The 13,695-nt window shown below is 58.3% G+C and overlaps 1 protein-coding gene across 10 annotated transcripts in view; it reads left to right on the top strand.

The window, feature by feature from the left end:
* Positions 1-13,256, top strand: part of AP3B2 (adaptor related protein complex 3 subunit beta 2) — a 63,833-nt gene extending 50,577 nt beyond the window's left edge. For 9 of the 10 annotated variants that reach the window (XM_030578993.1, XM_030578988.1, XM_030578989.1 and 6 more), the window contains 6 exons: positions 2,673-2,779; positions 3,843-4,074; positions 5,105-5,189; positions 6,082-6,179; positions 11,841-11,979; positions 12,611-13,256. In XM_030578993.1, coding sequence (XP_030434853.1) covers positions 2,673-2,779; positions 3,843-4,074; positions 5,105-5,189; positions 6,082-6,179; positions 11,841-11,979; positions 12,611-12,761 — 812 coding nt within the window. In that variant the 3' untranslated portion in view covers positions 12,762-13,256. Of the gene's footprint in view, positions 1-2,672; positions 2,780-3,842; positions 4,075-5,104; positions 5,190-6,081; positions 6,180-11,840; positions 11,980-12,610 lie in introns of those variants that run through there. The other variant, XM_030578991.1, reaches the window with a different exon arrangement.
* Positions 13,257-13,695: the final 439 nt, after the last annotated feature.

Raw genomic sequence — 13,695 nt, 5'->3', positions numbered from 1 at the left:
GACCCCCTTCAGGAGCAGCCTGAGCTCAGTGTGGGGAAGGTGTGGGCTGAGACACAACTCTGAGGAATGCCCAAGAAGTTTTGGAGTGGCTTGGCTCTTTTGGGGGGGTCCTGTGTTTGGTGACAGAGTGAGCCCCAGGGGAGAGACCAAAAGGGACTTGGCCCAATGAGCACGACTAGATTTTGTAGCAGCATAGTCTAGTAATTAGAGAGGGACAGGGAGCCATGACTCCTGGGTTCCAATTTCTGCCTGTCATTACTTACAGTGCAACCATGGGCAAATTCCTCTGTCTGTTTCTCCATTTGTTGTTGTAATAATAACCCTTAATCCTAATACAGCACTTTCCATCCCTAGATCTCAAAGCACTTCAGAGAGGAGGGCAGTATCATTATCCCCTTTTACAGATGGGGAAACTGAGGCACAGGTCAGGGAAGTGACTTCCCAAGGTCGCCCAGCAGAACAGTGACTAAGCTGGGAATAGTCCTCAGCTCTCCTTAGTCCACTGTGATATGTAACTAATGCCGCCCTGGCATAATCATCATTGCCTGCAAAGCATTCTGGGACCCTTGCATGCTCTAAAGGGGCAGCACTTGTGTCATTGCACAGGGAGGGAGTGCTTATGCATGTAGTTCCCATGTCGCTATCGCTCCCACTGAGCTCATGAGCTGTCTGCTGATTGGTTCTTCATAGCTGTGTGATCTGTCCATGGTGCTGAGGGAGCCTTGACATTATCTTTATTATGTGGCTGCAGATGCTGGGAGTGTGTTCTTCCTCTGGTGCCTAGGTCTTGCCCAACCCTCTGCATAGGGGAATTTCACCTGGTGTCCCTTGTTCCCACCCTCCTTTCTCTCAGCATCAATGGGCACCTAGGATCCAGGCAGGAGAGAAACTCCACCCTTGGGAATTCACCCTCCAGGACCATGGAAAACTGTTCTTTATTTAAGGAGAAAAGAGCAGCGTTCTAAGATGAGTGAGCCAATCCCACATAAATAGCACAGGAGTCTAACACTGGCCCCATAATTGTGCTGTGTGGTGCTGGCTCACATAGGTCAGTTTGGGTTTGTCCCAGGATGTCCAGGGTGATGGAGAGTGGCCTGTAGAAAGTCTGACTAAAGTCTGAAGTTAAAGACTCTGACATTGCAGCTCTATGGACCAGGGGCCACCTTTTGGTTCTGTGTTTGTGCAGCACCTAGCACTCCCAGGCTACAGAAGTACAACTAAATTACAGTAATTCTGATCTATGAAAAATGTTGGCACAAATAATTTTTGGTTTGGATTTAATCTAAATTGATAAAAAATGGAACTTTTTTGTGTGTTTTGGTTGCTGAGAATTGAAATTTCTGTGTAAACACAAAAAAAATTGGTTGCCAGAAACTGACAAATGAAGTTGTTTAGCGTTTATGACAAAAGCCCTATAGTTTTTGATGGAAATGGATTTTTTGTGTGTGAAAATGTCTGGTTTTGTCACCAAAGAAAAAGCTGTTTTCTCTCAAAGAAAAATATTTAAGTGAAAAGTTTTCAGCCAGTTCGAATTAACGATCCCCTGCTCCTCTCTGGCCAGGAATCTCAAAGCACTTTACAAATACTAATGAATCCTTCCCCAATCCCCCAGGGAGGCTTACAGGATAGGCCTGGGTTCTAGTCCTGGTTCTACACTGCTTTGCTCAATGACCTTGGACAAGTCTCGTCGCTCTGTGCCTCAGTTTTCCCATCTGTAAAATGGGGGTGATGCTACTGACCACCTTTGTTAAATGCTTGGCTGAAAAGTGCCCCATTGAACTGATGGAGAAACAGGAAAATGTGATTTGCCCATGGTCAGCAGCAGAGCTGGGAATAGAGCCCAGGTCTCTTGGTTCCCCTGCTAGAGCTTTACCTACACAGCCACCCTCACTCTCAATGGGGTGGTGAATCGGGTCTCCACTCTATCTGTGTCCCCATCGCAAAACCACTCTCCCAGTTGGCCTCTCACTAACTGCCCCCCTTGTTGTTGGGCAAGGGAGCGGGGCTGCGGAGTGAGTGCACCCTGGAGATGGACTTGCCCTCTCAGCCCTAGTGCCCCATCCAGGGCATGGCTGGGAGGCACAGCGGGCGCTATCCTTGCCACCTACTGTGCTGTGGCTGCTGAACTGGGCCTGGCACCTTTCAGCACCAGCAGAGGTAGCTTAGAACAAAACCAAAGGCTCTGGGCAGCGGCAGAGCAAGCAGCGCCCCTGGGGCTGGGCTTGGGCCTTGGATGAGACCTGCCCAAGGAGGCACTGCACTCAGCTCTGTTCTGCGGTTGGTTGTCAGTTTCATAGTCTGTATTCAGGGCAGTGCCCCACCCCCATGCCCAGCGGTTTCCAGGCTCCCTACTACTTCCTGCAATCTCTTCAAGTGACTGCCAGCCTACCTGGGCTGCCAACAGGGGCAGCAGAAGGGTCTGCTGGGCGTTCCTGGGTGTCCCACTTTCCAAGCCACTGGGTGTGGGGTCGTGTCTTCCCCAGGCTCTGGGCAATACCTGCACAACTCCCACCACTGACGGGAGAACAAACCCCAGGTGTCAGGAGACTCATAACTGGTGACACCCTCCCTGCCCCTGTTTGTCTGGTACTGCCAGACTGGGCTGGGCCTTCGACAGTCCTGGCTATCACCTGTTCTTAACCCTTTGTTCCCCACTTGTCTCTGTCTCACAGTCACCCCTGCTCCACCCCAGCCAGCCTCCTCCCCCGCTATTGTCTCCACCAGCCTGGTGACAGACCTGGAGGGACTCACACTGACCAACGCCTCGCTGGCTCCTACCGTGAGTGACCCTAGTTCTTCATGCTGGGATGGCGGCCCTGCCGCTGGATCCCTCCCTTCAGGGCAGTGGTCCCCAACCTTCTCGTCTGGCTGGCACCAGACGAAGGACCATGGCGGCGGTGGAGCACCCGCCGAAATGCTGCCAAATTTCTGCCGTATTTTGGCGGTGACGCCTCTCAATAACATTACTCGTTGGCAACAAGTGGCATCATAGAGAGGCGTCGCCACCAAAATGCCGCCGAAATGCCGCCAGGATGTGGGCGCATTTAGATGCCCCTGCAGACGCCATGACACCCGCAGGCACCACGTTGGGGACCCCTGTTCCAGAGCACCATGTAAGGAGGCCTAGAAAGCCACGGTGAGGCCTCCCCTGCGCTGCACTCTGCCAGGGGATCCCCCCCACGCCCCTTCTTGAGGAGGACTGGGAGTTAGTGATGGGGCAGCAGGTAAGCCCTGGGGTCCCTTCGGGAGAATGAAGCCACCCCAAGAGCATAGGCACAGGCTCTTCCTGGCCACTGGCCCTGCACCGCTGCCTGCCCTGCTGCTGCCAGGGGGGCTCCGCTGCCAGCCCCATGCCTGGGAGCTCCACTGCCATCCTGGGGTCCCGCTCGGCCTCCGGCCCCCAGGGCTCTGCTGCTGGCCCTAGGGTCCCGGCCTCCAGCCCCATGCCCAGGGCTCCACACCCGCCCCTAGCTGGCCCTAACCTCTGCCACCATAGCCCTGTCTGCATCCCCCTCTCCCAGAGCCACGGCCCTGCTCCCGTCCCCAGTTCTAGGGGGTGGTGAGGGGCGTGGACAGGGGTAAGAGGGGTGCAGCTCAGCACCCCCACTCCAAAAACTGTTCCAGTGCCACAACTCAAGAAGGGGAAGGACTCGCAAGCCCGGCCCCGCCACCCAGAGTCCTGCTCCCCCAGCCCAGGACCTCAGGCATCTGTGAGTAGCGATGGAGGTGGGACCTGCTTCTGAAGTGATTCCTTCACTTCCCCTGCCTTGGAGCATAGGGATCAGCTCATCGCCTCTCAACCCCAGCGTGTGCCAACGGCTTTTCTCCCTCCGTCTGCCCAGATGCTCAGTCCCGTGTTCAGCACCGTGAAGACCTACGAGCTGCTGCACCGCATGGCGGGCGAGGGGCTCTCGGTGGAGTACTACTTCAACCGGCAGCCCTTCCCCCCTGACCCCCACATGGTGGCCGTGCAGATCCAGTTTTCCAACAATACGGAGTCGGAGGTGAAGAACCTGCGGGTCAGCGAGCCCAAGCTGGTGTCCGGGATGCGAATCCAGGAGTTCCAGGAGATCGGTAAAGCCGGCTTGGGCTGGGATGACAGGGCTCCCAAAGGCAGGCTCGCTCTCCAAGGGCTGCAGCCAGGGATGCTCATGCAGTGAGTCGGTGGTGAAGCCTGGCGCTGCCCACTGAGTGAGGCTCCCTGGTGTGGTGCACATTCTGGGCTTTGCAGGATGCAGGCTTCATGCTGACCAGCAGGAGCCCAGGTGGCCGGCCCTTCCCACTGCCAGGGCTGGGCTGCAAGCCTCTCAGCTAGGCTATTGCCACCAAATGCTCTGTGTTGGGCAGTGGGGTCAGCTACTCAGTCGTGGACCAAAATCGGGGGGTAGGGCAGAAAAGCTGCCCTACGAAGCTGCCTGGCTGGGATATGATCTGGGCTCCTCTGCCTACGTGTGCTTCAGCTGCGATCTCCTAGGAGCCATTGGGGGGGCACTAGAATGGGGCCCTAATTGTCACCCAGGCACACTATATTTTTGGGCGGGGGAGTCGGGGGGCAGCAGTGTCTTTACCTGCATCCCAGTTTGCCATGGGATGGGAGATGGATCCTCACCCCACTGGCACTGGCCTCTCCTAGGCTGATGGCCCCACCTGGGAGGTCCCAGCAGGAAGCCCCCAGTGACCCATGCCTGCAGAACTGTCCCCCAAAATGAGCAACGTTCCTCCCCTGGGGCCCTGTGGACAGAGTCACAGGCTGAGGGCTGCACATGCACCCTCAGGACACACACACACACACACACACACACACACACACACACACACACACACACACACACACACACACACACACACACACACACACACACACACACACACACACACACACACACACACCTACCTCTCTCACCCTCTGTAGGCTTCATGGAAGGACCTGGCCTGAGGTGTATGTGCAGCAGGGAGCTAGCTAAGACCATTGCAGTTCATGCATCACAGGCTGGGATTCCCCTAGGCTGCCTTCCGGAGCCCACGGGGTTTCCATGACAGTGTGCATTGCCAGCCTGGTGGAGATAGCTATGTCTGCAGTCACATGCTATCCCTGTGCTTACAGAGTCGTTAGCACCTGGCGACACCGCCAGCGTAATTATGGGCATCGACTTCTGTGACTCCACCCAGGCGGCCAACTTCCAGCTGTGGTGAGTTCCCCTCCCTGCCCCCCATGGGCACAGGCAGGAGTTACCCCTCTTAGCAAGGCTCCAAGACCTTCGTCAGCGCTCAGCTGGGCTGGAGTGCATCCCTTCTGCAGGAGGTCGGATTCTTGGCCCCAGATCTGGCCTACCAGACACATCACCTTGGGACCCCGGGGCAGGGCTGTGCCCCATTCATCTCAGTGGGCTGGTAGCTGTGGAGCCTAGTGGAACTCTAACGCCAGGCGTTCAGGCGTTACCAGTGCAGGGTGGCTTTGTTCCCCATGTGAGTCCACAGCAGAGCTGTTCCAGCCCAAGTGCAGCTGCTTTGATCGGAGAGGGGGCTCACAAATCGGCCCTACAGGATAAGGAAATGGAGAAGGTTCTTGTTCCTGGCCCCATCAGTCAGTGATTCCCACACCACCATGGATTCGCCCCATGGCGCAGCTTGCAGGGCCTGCCTTCGCTTAGGCAGCAGTGGGCACATAGCCTGTCACCTGGCACCGCCTGTCACTGAGCTGTTGGGCTGCCCCACTGCCTGACATGGCAGAGTGTGTGCTTAGGAATAGGGTGTCTAGTTGGGCGTGGATGAGCTCCTTCCTCCCTGCTCTCCAGAGAGCATCAAGAGCTGGGTGGTAACAAGCTGCTGCATTGGCTGCTGAGCGCTGGTGTGATCTTCTGACCCTCCCCCTGTGCCTCAATTTCCCCATCCCTATAGTGGGGCAGTGGCACCTTCCCCCTTTGCACAGGGCTTTGGAGCGCTCTTGGGAGGGAGGGGAGGGCAGCCGATGGTGAGCTGGGCCTGGCATACAGGGCAGAGTATGGTGGGGACTGACACTTGCCCTCAACTCCCCGGAGTTAACTGGGCTGGGTCCTTCTCACTATGGCATGTTTCCTCCAGCACCCACTCGCGTCAGTTCTATGTCTCCATCCAGCCGCCGGTGGGAGAGCTCATGGCTCCAGTGTTCATGAGTGAGAACGAGTTCAAGAAGGAGCAAGGTGAGTGCTGAGCGAGCGTGCTGATTGCCCTTAGAGTGTCTGCAAAGCTCACCCTGCCGTGGGCACCCAGAGCCCTGTGGACCGCAATCCCAGCCTCCCTCCCTGCCCTGCCCAGCCCAAGCAGGGAGATCTTCAGAGTCCAGCATCCCTGTTGCATGGAGCAGGGTGAAAGACCTCATGACCCCTTCCCTCCCCACCTGGCCACTGACAGGTCCAGGCCTCTGCATGTGACCCTGCCCGTGGCCCCACTCCTTTCTGCCCTTTCCCCAGGGTCCCACCCCTGTTCCACCCAGGGTCCCCCTCATTCCACCCCTCCACTGCGGCCCCAAGTCTGGAGAAGCTCTGTCCTTCCACCACAGCCCCAGGCCGCAGTGAGGACTGAAAGCTCCCCCAGCCCTGAGGCTGCAGCAGGTAGCGAGAGCTCCTCCCGTCCTGGGGCCACAGCGGGGGTCCTGGTGCTGCAGCTTCCCCTGCTGCCCCCCCAGCTTCTGCTGGGGAGTGGGGTAAGAAGGCAGTCGCATCCAGTGTGAAATCCAAGTAGTGGGAGCGGGGGCAGGCAGGAGTTTCCCCTGACTGGCCGCCAGGGAGCAGGGTCAAGAGGCACAGGGGTTTCCCCCAAGGCCCCACCCGCCCTGCCCTGCTGCCCACGAGCAGGGTCATGGTGTGGGAGCTTTCCCCACCTGCCTGGGGCTCCAGGGCCTCCCAGTTGGCCAGGGCCCCTAGGCACAGGCCCCGTAGGCCCAGTGGCTAATCCGCCACTGCCTGGTAGCACCTCTCAGTTGATGCTTGTGTGACTTCTAGCCTTCCTCACCCCCAGCAACTTAGCCCAGGTGGGGCTCCCTGCACTGCAGTCAGCGGGGCAGTGCCAGTGGCTGATGTTAACACCAATTTTATTCCCCTCTGCTTCCTTGCTTTCCTTAGCACAGCTGTTAAGGACAGGTGCGGGTAAGTCGCAGCTCCCGGAGTGACTCCCAAAGGAGGAGCTGCTGCTGCCCCCTTACCGCCCCCGCTCCTCTTACCAGCCGTAGCATTAGCTCTGCTGCCAGCCCCATAGTGAGTCCATGGCTGTGAGCTGCTCTCTAGATCAGCAAGCTAGCACTGGTTTAGCCCCCTCCCCAGCCTAGGGCCTGGCCTTGGAGATTTGGGCAGGGCAGGGAGGACATGGCGCAGCACTGTCAGAGGGCTCAGGAGGAGATGGGATCCCAGGGCCCCACGGAGCTCCCCTGGCAGTAAGGAGCATCAGACAGAATCCAGAGGGCCTCATCGAGCGGGTCACAGTGTGGGCCTGCCATATTGGGGGTCTCTTCTCCGGGGAGCTGTCTGGGATCAGACAACATGCTCCCAGCATGCAATGAACTACCCTGGTATGAGCAGAGGGTGACAGAGCATTGCATGCTGGGACGTGTCTCTGCGGGTGCAGGGCTCCTGAGGCAGTGTCAGTGTGTGCTGGTGCTGTCGGCTCCACAGGCTGCTCTGCCACGTTAGACCAGGGCAGCTGCAGCCTGCATTGCAGTATCCAGGTTAAGCATGGCGTTGCAGCTCCTCACGGGGCTACAGGTGGGTGCCCTTGGTCAGCTCCTCTCCCGCCCCCATCTCCCTCTGCTCAGTGCACATGCCAGGCTGCTCAGGTCACCTCCCCCGACTGCATCACCCTCTCCCCCACCCTGGCTCTAGAATCACTGCCCCTCCTCCTCTAGGTGCACCCAGCCACTGCTCTGCCACCTCCCCTCCCTCCACAGGGCTCGCACCTTCCTCCCCCACTCCCTGCCCTGCCTAGTCTGGACCCTGGGTGCTGGCCCGTCTCCTCACCTCACTGTGCCTCATGGTTCTGGACTCTCCTGGTGACTCCCCTGGGTCCGTATGGGAGTGGCTGTGTGTGTGGTCATGGCTTGCCCTCTGGGCGGAGCCTATTGGAGTCAGTCCTCTAGGCCGAGGTCTGGGTCTTGGTGCTCAGGTGCCAGGTTCAGCCCCCAGTCCCAGTATTGGTATGTAAATGGCTGGGAAAGCAGACATACTCAGATACCGCCGAGACGCTTCCCTGGTAGCATTCCCAATTCCCACCATCTCCCCACCCAAGCCTGCACTAGGGATGCTCCCAGCAACACTCTGCAGCCCCGCAAGGTTCAGAGGACCAGCCAGCATCCGGCATGAATGTTTGACCAGCCACTCTCCTGCATTGCAACTTTCAGAGCTGTGCTCAGGTGTTGGGTCCCTGGTGTCCCAGTGCGGGCTGCCTGGCAGCATCCTTACCCTAAACACAATCCCTCAGTGCTGTGAGCTGGCGACACCAGGCTGGAGCCTGCATTGGCCCGTGACTGTGGCATGCACCTGGGCCTGTTCTGAGTGCTGTAACATGCCTTGGGCCCAACCATCCCCAGAGTCCAGCTCAGGGAGTTTGGGGAAGGTGGAAGAATTCTCCCCAAAGCAGCCTCGAGGGCTACTCCTGTCTAATGGCTCACCTGGAAACAGGTTACAGATCAGCTCTGAGCGCTGTCCGGAACAGGCCAGGCTGGGGATAGGGGACGCTCTGTGGTCAGATTTGAATCTCCTGAGGCTGCAGAATCTTCCTGGCAGTCCCAGGAGCCCATCTGGCTGGCCAGGACCCCCCAGCACCTGATTGGCTGCATTACAGCGGCCATGCTCAGGTCCCAGCCAGATCCTGAGAGCTGCAGGCGAGGGGAGTTCAGGTGATTATTCCACAATCCTCATACTGGGGATGGGAAAGGTTTGGTGGCAGAGGGATCTTCCCTCCCCTGCTGCACCCAGTTAGGCACCATGCTTTAGCAGCAAGGAGTTCCCCGGGAGCCCAGTGCATGAAAGGGTTGCATTCCAATAGGTGTTTCTTGGCGCCCTCTGTTGGTGGCAGGTGGTAGAGCCACAATCTCTCATACCTGTGCTGCCATTATGGTGCCCCACTGCTCTGCATCATCAGTGCAATGTCAGGATCCAATCAACATGAAGCTTTACATGCCCTGCACCCAGGGCCCCCAGGGTGGTCTGTCTGCAAATTGCAGGAGGGGCTTGGCCATGCCACCCAATCCCAACCTGTCAGGGTCCCACACTGGAAGCCATCATCCCTCAGGTTTCCATACCAACATGGCAACAGGGAGGCTGCTGGCATGTGCATTCCCAGGGTCTTTCTACTTGGTAAAGGGAGAGGCCCTTTGCTGAAGCATGGCCTTGCCAGCTGGATCATGGGGTTGGGGTGGGGTGATCCAAACTGGGTCATAGGCAGAGCTCCAGAGTGGCTGGTGTTGGGGGTACAGGGGCGCAGAGAGAAGCATAGGGAGCTAGAGAAGATTCATTTCATTGGTGCTGAGGTTCTGGGTGGGCAGCAACTCAGAGAGCCGTGGTAGGACATAGAGGGGTTTCCGTCCTCTGTGTATAGGCCTCATCCTGTGCCAGTCTGCCTCCCACTGCAGCTTCATCCGTGGGTTTGTGTGCCCAGGCCCAGTGCAGCCTCTGCCAGAGCTGAGTCTCATGGTTCCTGAGGTCATTGCTGGAGGCAGCTTTACAGCAATTTCCCCTAACGATCAATTCCCCAGCAGCCTTGGCACTGCATCACCCCCTCGGGCCTACCCCAGTCCAGCAGGCTAGAACCAGACTCCCCTGGACTGTTTGGCAACTCCTGCATGGGGCTGGCTGCCTGCACTATTCCACTGGCCCACTAGGCTTGTTAGCCCCTCGCATTCCCACCCCCTCACTGGGAAGGGGTTTGCCTCTCTCCAAAGGCAGGACTTGCTGGGTGATGTCAGAATCCTAGTCGTATGCAATGGGAAAGGCCTGTTGCCCTGCCCATCCCCTCTTCTGGGCCAGGGCCAGATTGGTCCCCAGCATTAGCACTGGACTACATGAAACAAGCGAGGGGGCTCCTGCCAGTTCTTTTAGGCTGCCGCATTCGTCTCCCTAGGGCAAGTCCAGCCTCATGTCACCCCATTGTGCCAGCTGGGCCCTGCCTGTCCTGTCAGGAAGCCTCCTCAGTATCTGGCTGTAGCTGAGCTTGAGATATTTAACTACTTCTAGCTTTTTCTCCTGAACCAAATGGGTTTGTGGCCAATAGTGCCATGGCTGGCTCTGCTGCTGGCAGGCTAAGGTCAGACCTCCTGCAGCCACATGGGCTAAGCCAAGCGCTGCAGAGCCAGGGCAGAACTCCCGTCCTGCTGGACGGCAGTGGGCAGCTGGCTCAGTGTGTTAGGGGAGTTGTCTTCCTTGTGAGGAGCTGCTGGTGGCTATTGCAGGAGGCTGGACAAGAAGGGACCATGGTACAACACTGCTCACATGGAACGGGAGCATTTCACAGCCACCCTGCACTGGTTTGATGATGATCTTTTGACTTGGGCCCAGAGTAGAGAGCCCTGTTAGCACAGGAATGCCTGCTTCCCCTGCGACACACACACACACTATGGACAGTGCCTGTAAGACACAGTTGCACAAGCTCCGGTGAAGCTAATGGCCTTTGAGCCATTTCTTGTGCAGTGTCAGAGCACTCTATGAGGAGCAGTTACAGTTCAGTGGGATCGGAGCCTGCAGCAAAGCTCCTCACTACAAACACTGCACTGTGGGGACTGGAACCTGGACCTAGACCCGGCCTTAGGGGGCTGGGATTCAGCCGTCCCAGCGATGAGCTCATGCGGGGAGCCCCGGATGGGGTTCAGCTTTCTGACTTCATTCAATAACAGCTTGTGGCCAGCCCGTGCAGGAGGGCTAGCCGAGTGTCAGAACCAGCATGGGCAGGGCATGGGGAGCTGGTCTGCCCTGGGCAGGGTGTGACCACCTCCCAGCCAGTGCATGAAATGCTCCTGGGCTCACCGCCACTTCTTCTCAACCACTGGGGGGGTGGGGGTGGGTTCAGGCCTTTTAGGACCCCAGGGCTTGGGGTGAATTGGGAAGAGCCCCCAAGGGACTATCTCTCCCCACCCCTGTGAACAAGCACTCTGCGTCTCTCCTGGCTCTCGTCCCATTGAGGTAATGCATAGGAATAGGGTAGTGTCCCTTTAAATAGTTTGTGGGGCTTCTAGTGGCACCCACTGTGTTGTGTTAGAAACCAGCTGGAGCAGCAGGGTGTGCCTTTAGGTCTGGCCCATGTATAGTTAGCACACACTATTCCTGGGCCTCTGATGTTTGACGTAAGCAGCAAGGCACAACAGGAGCTTGTTACCGTGCCACTAGAGGCAGCCCATTGGCCCTGCCTGGCACTGCTCTGCAGGCTTGGAGAGCCTGATGCTGACCTAGACGGCTACCCTCACCTGATTCCGAGCCAGGTCATCGCCTGAACCACCAGCCATGTTCTCGCAGGAGAATCTATTGGGGCAGTGCTGGCCCAGGCAGAAGAAGCCTACCTGGGTCCTCAGATGCTGGGCGGAGCTGGTGTCTGAAAGAGTCCTGCGTGGATTGGTCCCTGGCACCGGTTTGTTACCACACACACCCCCCATGTGGTTTTCGTCCTTGTTGCCAAAGGCCCAGCCCTGCCTCTGCCAGTCGCTGCAGGGAGGGTGCTCGGGCAGCTCAGCCCTGTCATTCAAATCAGGGCAGGTGCCTATCTCAGGGGGCTAGACGGCCCTGTCCATGTCCATCCTTTAAACCAGATTAGCCGCACAGATAGCTCCGCCCAGCCCTTTGCAGAGCTGCCCCAGGCTTACCCCTCTCCAATCCCCTTTCCAGGCAAGCTGACAGGAATGAGTGAGATCACAGAGAAGCTGACACTGCCGGACAAATGCCAGAGCGACCACACAATCGTCCAGCGAGTGACGGCGGCCGCCAACGTCAGCCGTGTGCCCTGCGGAGCAGACAATGAGTACAGGTGGGGGGACCCCAGTCTACACACACAAGTCCCAACTGCTGGAGCTGAAAGGAGCAGCCCTGGTAGCCCAGGCTGGAGCAGGTTCCCTCTGTGAGCCAGCCATCCCTTGGGGGAAACACTGAGGAGTTGTGGGTTACAGAGGGGGGGAGCCAGAGCCCTGTTGCCCATTGGGAAGTAGGCAGGCACTGGCTGTGGCAGGTCCATGTTCTACTCAGTGCCTTGCATTCACCCTCCCTGACCCTGCTGGTGTCACTCTGGGACCTGCCGGCTCCTGGTGCCTTTGGCTGCCAGTTCCTGGGCTAGATTAGTACCAGGGGACACTGTTATAAAGTGGATGTGACGCTGGCACACTGCTTGTGACAGTTCCTTGCCCAGACAGGGGCCCCAGGCTGTGACCCAGCTCCCTGTGGTTTGCAAGGCAGCTCTGTGGTCAGCAGGTCTGGCCACACCAGGTGGGTGCATGGAGCAGCTGGTGCTACGCCGGCACAGGGGATGACTAAAGGCCCAGTGCTGAGGTACAGGCTGTCACTGCCTCAAGGCCACCTCTCCCGGCACTGGGCTGCAGCCCTGGGGATCAGCTGGATGTTGCCCTAGGACAGCGCCTTCATGCTCCCTCCTTTCCCACGGGCAGGTTCGCTGCCAAGACGGTGACCAGCGGGAGCCTCATCCTCATCACCTTGGAGCGGAAGGAAGGAGCCAGGGCCCACCTAACTGTTAACAGTGAGAAGATGGTGATTGGCACCATGCTGGTGCAGGACATTAGCCAGGCCTTGGCACAGTGACCAGGAGGCTGCTGCTCCTCCCCATCCCCCCACAGCCTGTGAACAGCACTCTGCCCATCTCCCCACTTAGATTCCCCCCTCCCCACCTTCTGTTGTCCACATCTCAGCCCCCTCTCCATTGGCTGGCAACAGTGATAGACAGACTTGCTCACACCCCTTTCCACAGCCTGGGAACCAGAACAGGGTGCTCTCTGCTGTCCATAGCCCCCCTTCTCCCCCCCAGGCACACAGCCACTGCCCTGGAGGATTTTGCTCCCCCTCTCCCCCCCGAGACCTGGCTGTGTCCCTGAGGAGCAGGGGGTGAGAGAGGGGAGCAGATAAGGGCCTGCTGAGTTTGGGGGTGGGTACCAGGGCAGCAGCCAACGGAGGGTGAGCTCTGATGGCGCCCTGGCAGTGTTGCCTTGGGCTCCGGGCCGTGAAGTCGCTCCGTGCCGGTCTCGCTGTAGCTCTATTTATTATGACCAGGAACATCAATACAATCTCTTGGAAACTGTCCCGCTGCCCAGCTCTGCCTTGTGTGTGGAATTACTCCTCCAGCCCCCCGTGGGTCTACCCAGGTGCCCGTCCCACTCAGGCCCGGCAGCCTCTCCAGTCCCAGCTGGGGCTGGCAGCCGGCCCTGCAATGCAGGCCCCAGTCTAAGCCTTGCTATGGGAGCATGTGGGGGCCTTAGGGTCCCGATCTGTGACAGCCAACGTCTGAGGCCTGGCTGGCAAGCGCCCTGGAGGAGAAATGCTATGGAAATACCATGCTGCTTGGAGTGAGCCTAGCACAGGAGGGGAGGGAAGGTCCAGAGAGCCCCTCTGCCACCTCCCTGGGTTTGCAGAGGGTAGGAAGGGGGCAGCCAGCCCTAGATCAAAGCTCCCCACAGGTGATGCTGCTTTGGGGTGGTATTAGCCCCTCTGCCAGGAGGAGATGGAAGAGTCAGCAGGCCTC

This window comes from Gopherus evgoodei, chromosome 10 (genome assembly GCF_007399415.2).
Source record: "Gopherus evgoodei ecotype Sinaloan lineage chromosome 10, rGopEvg1_v1.p, whole genome shotgun sequence".
Lineage (NCBI taxonomy): Eukaryota > Metazoa > Chordata > Testudines > Testudinidae > Gopherus > Gopherus evgoodei.
The sequence above is the reverse complement of the archived record's forward strand: the minus strand, read 5'-3'. Positions and strand labels throughout refer to the sequence as shown.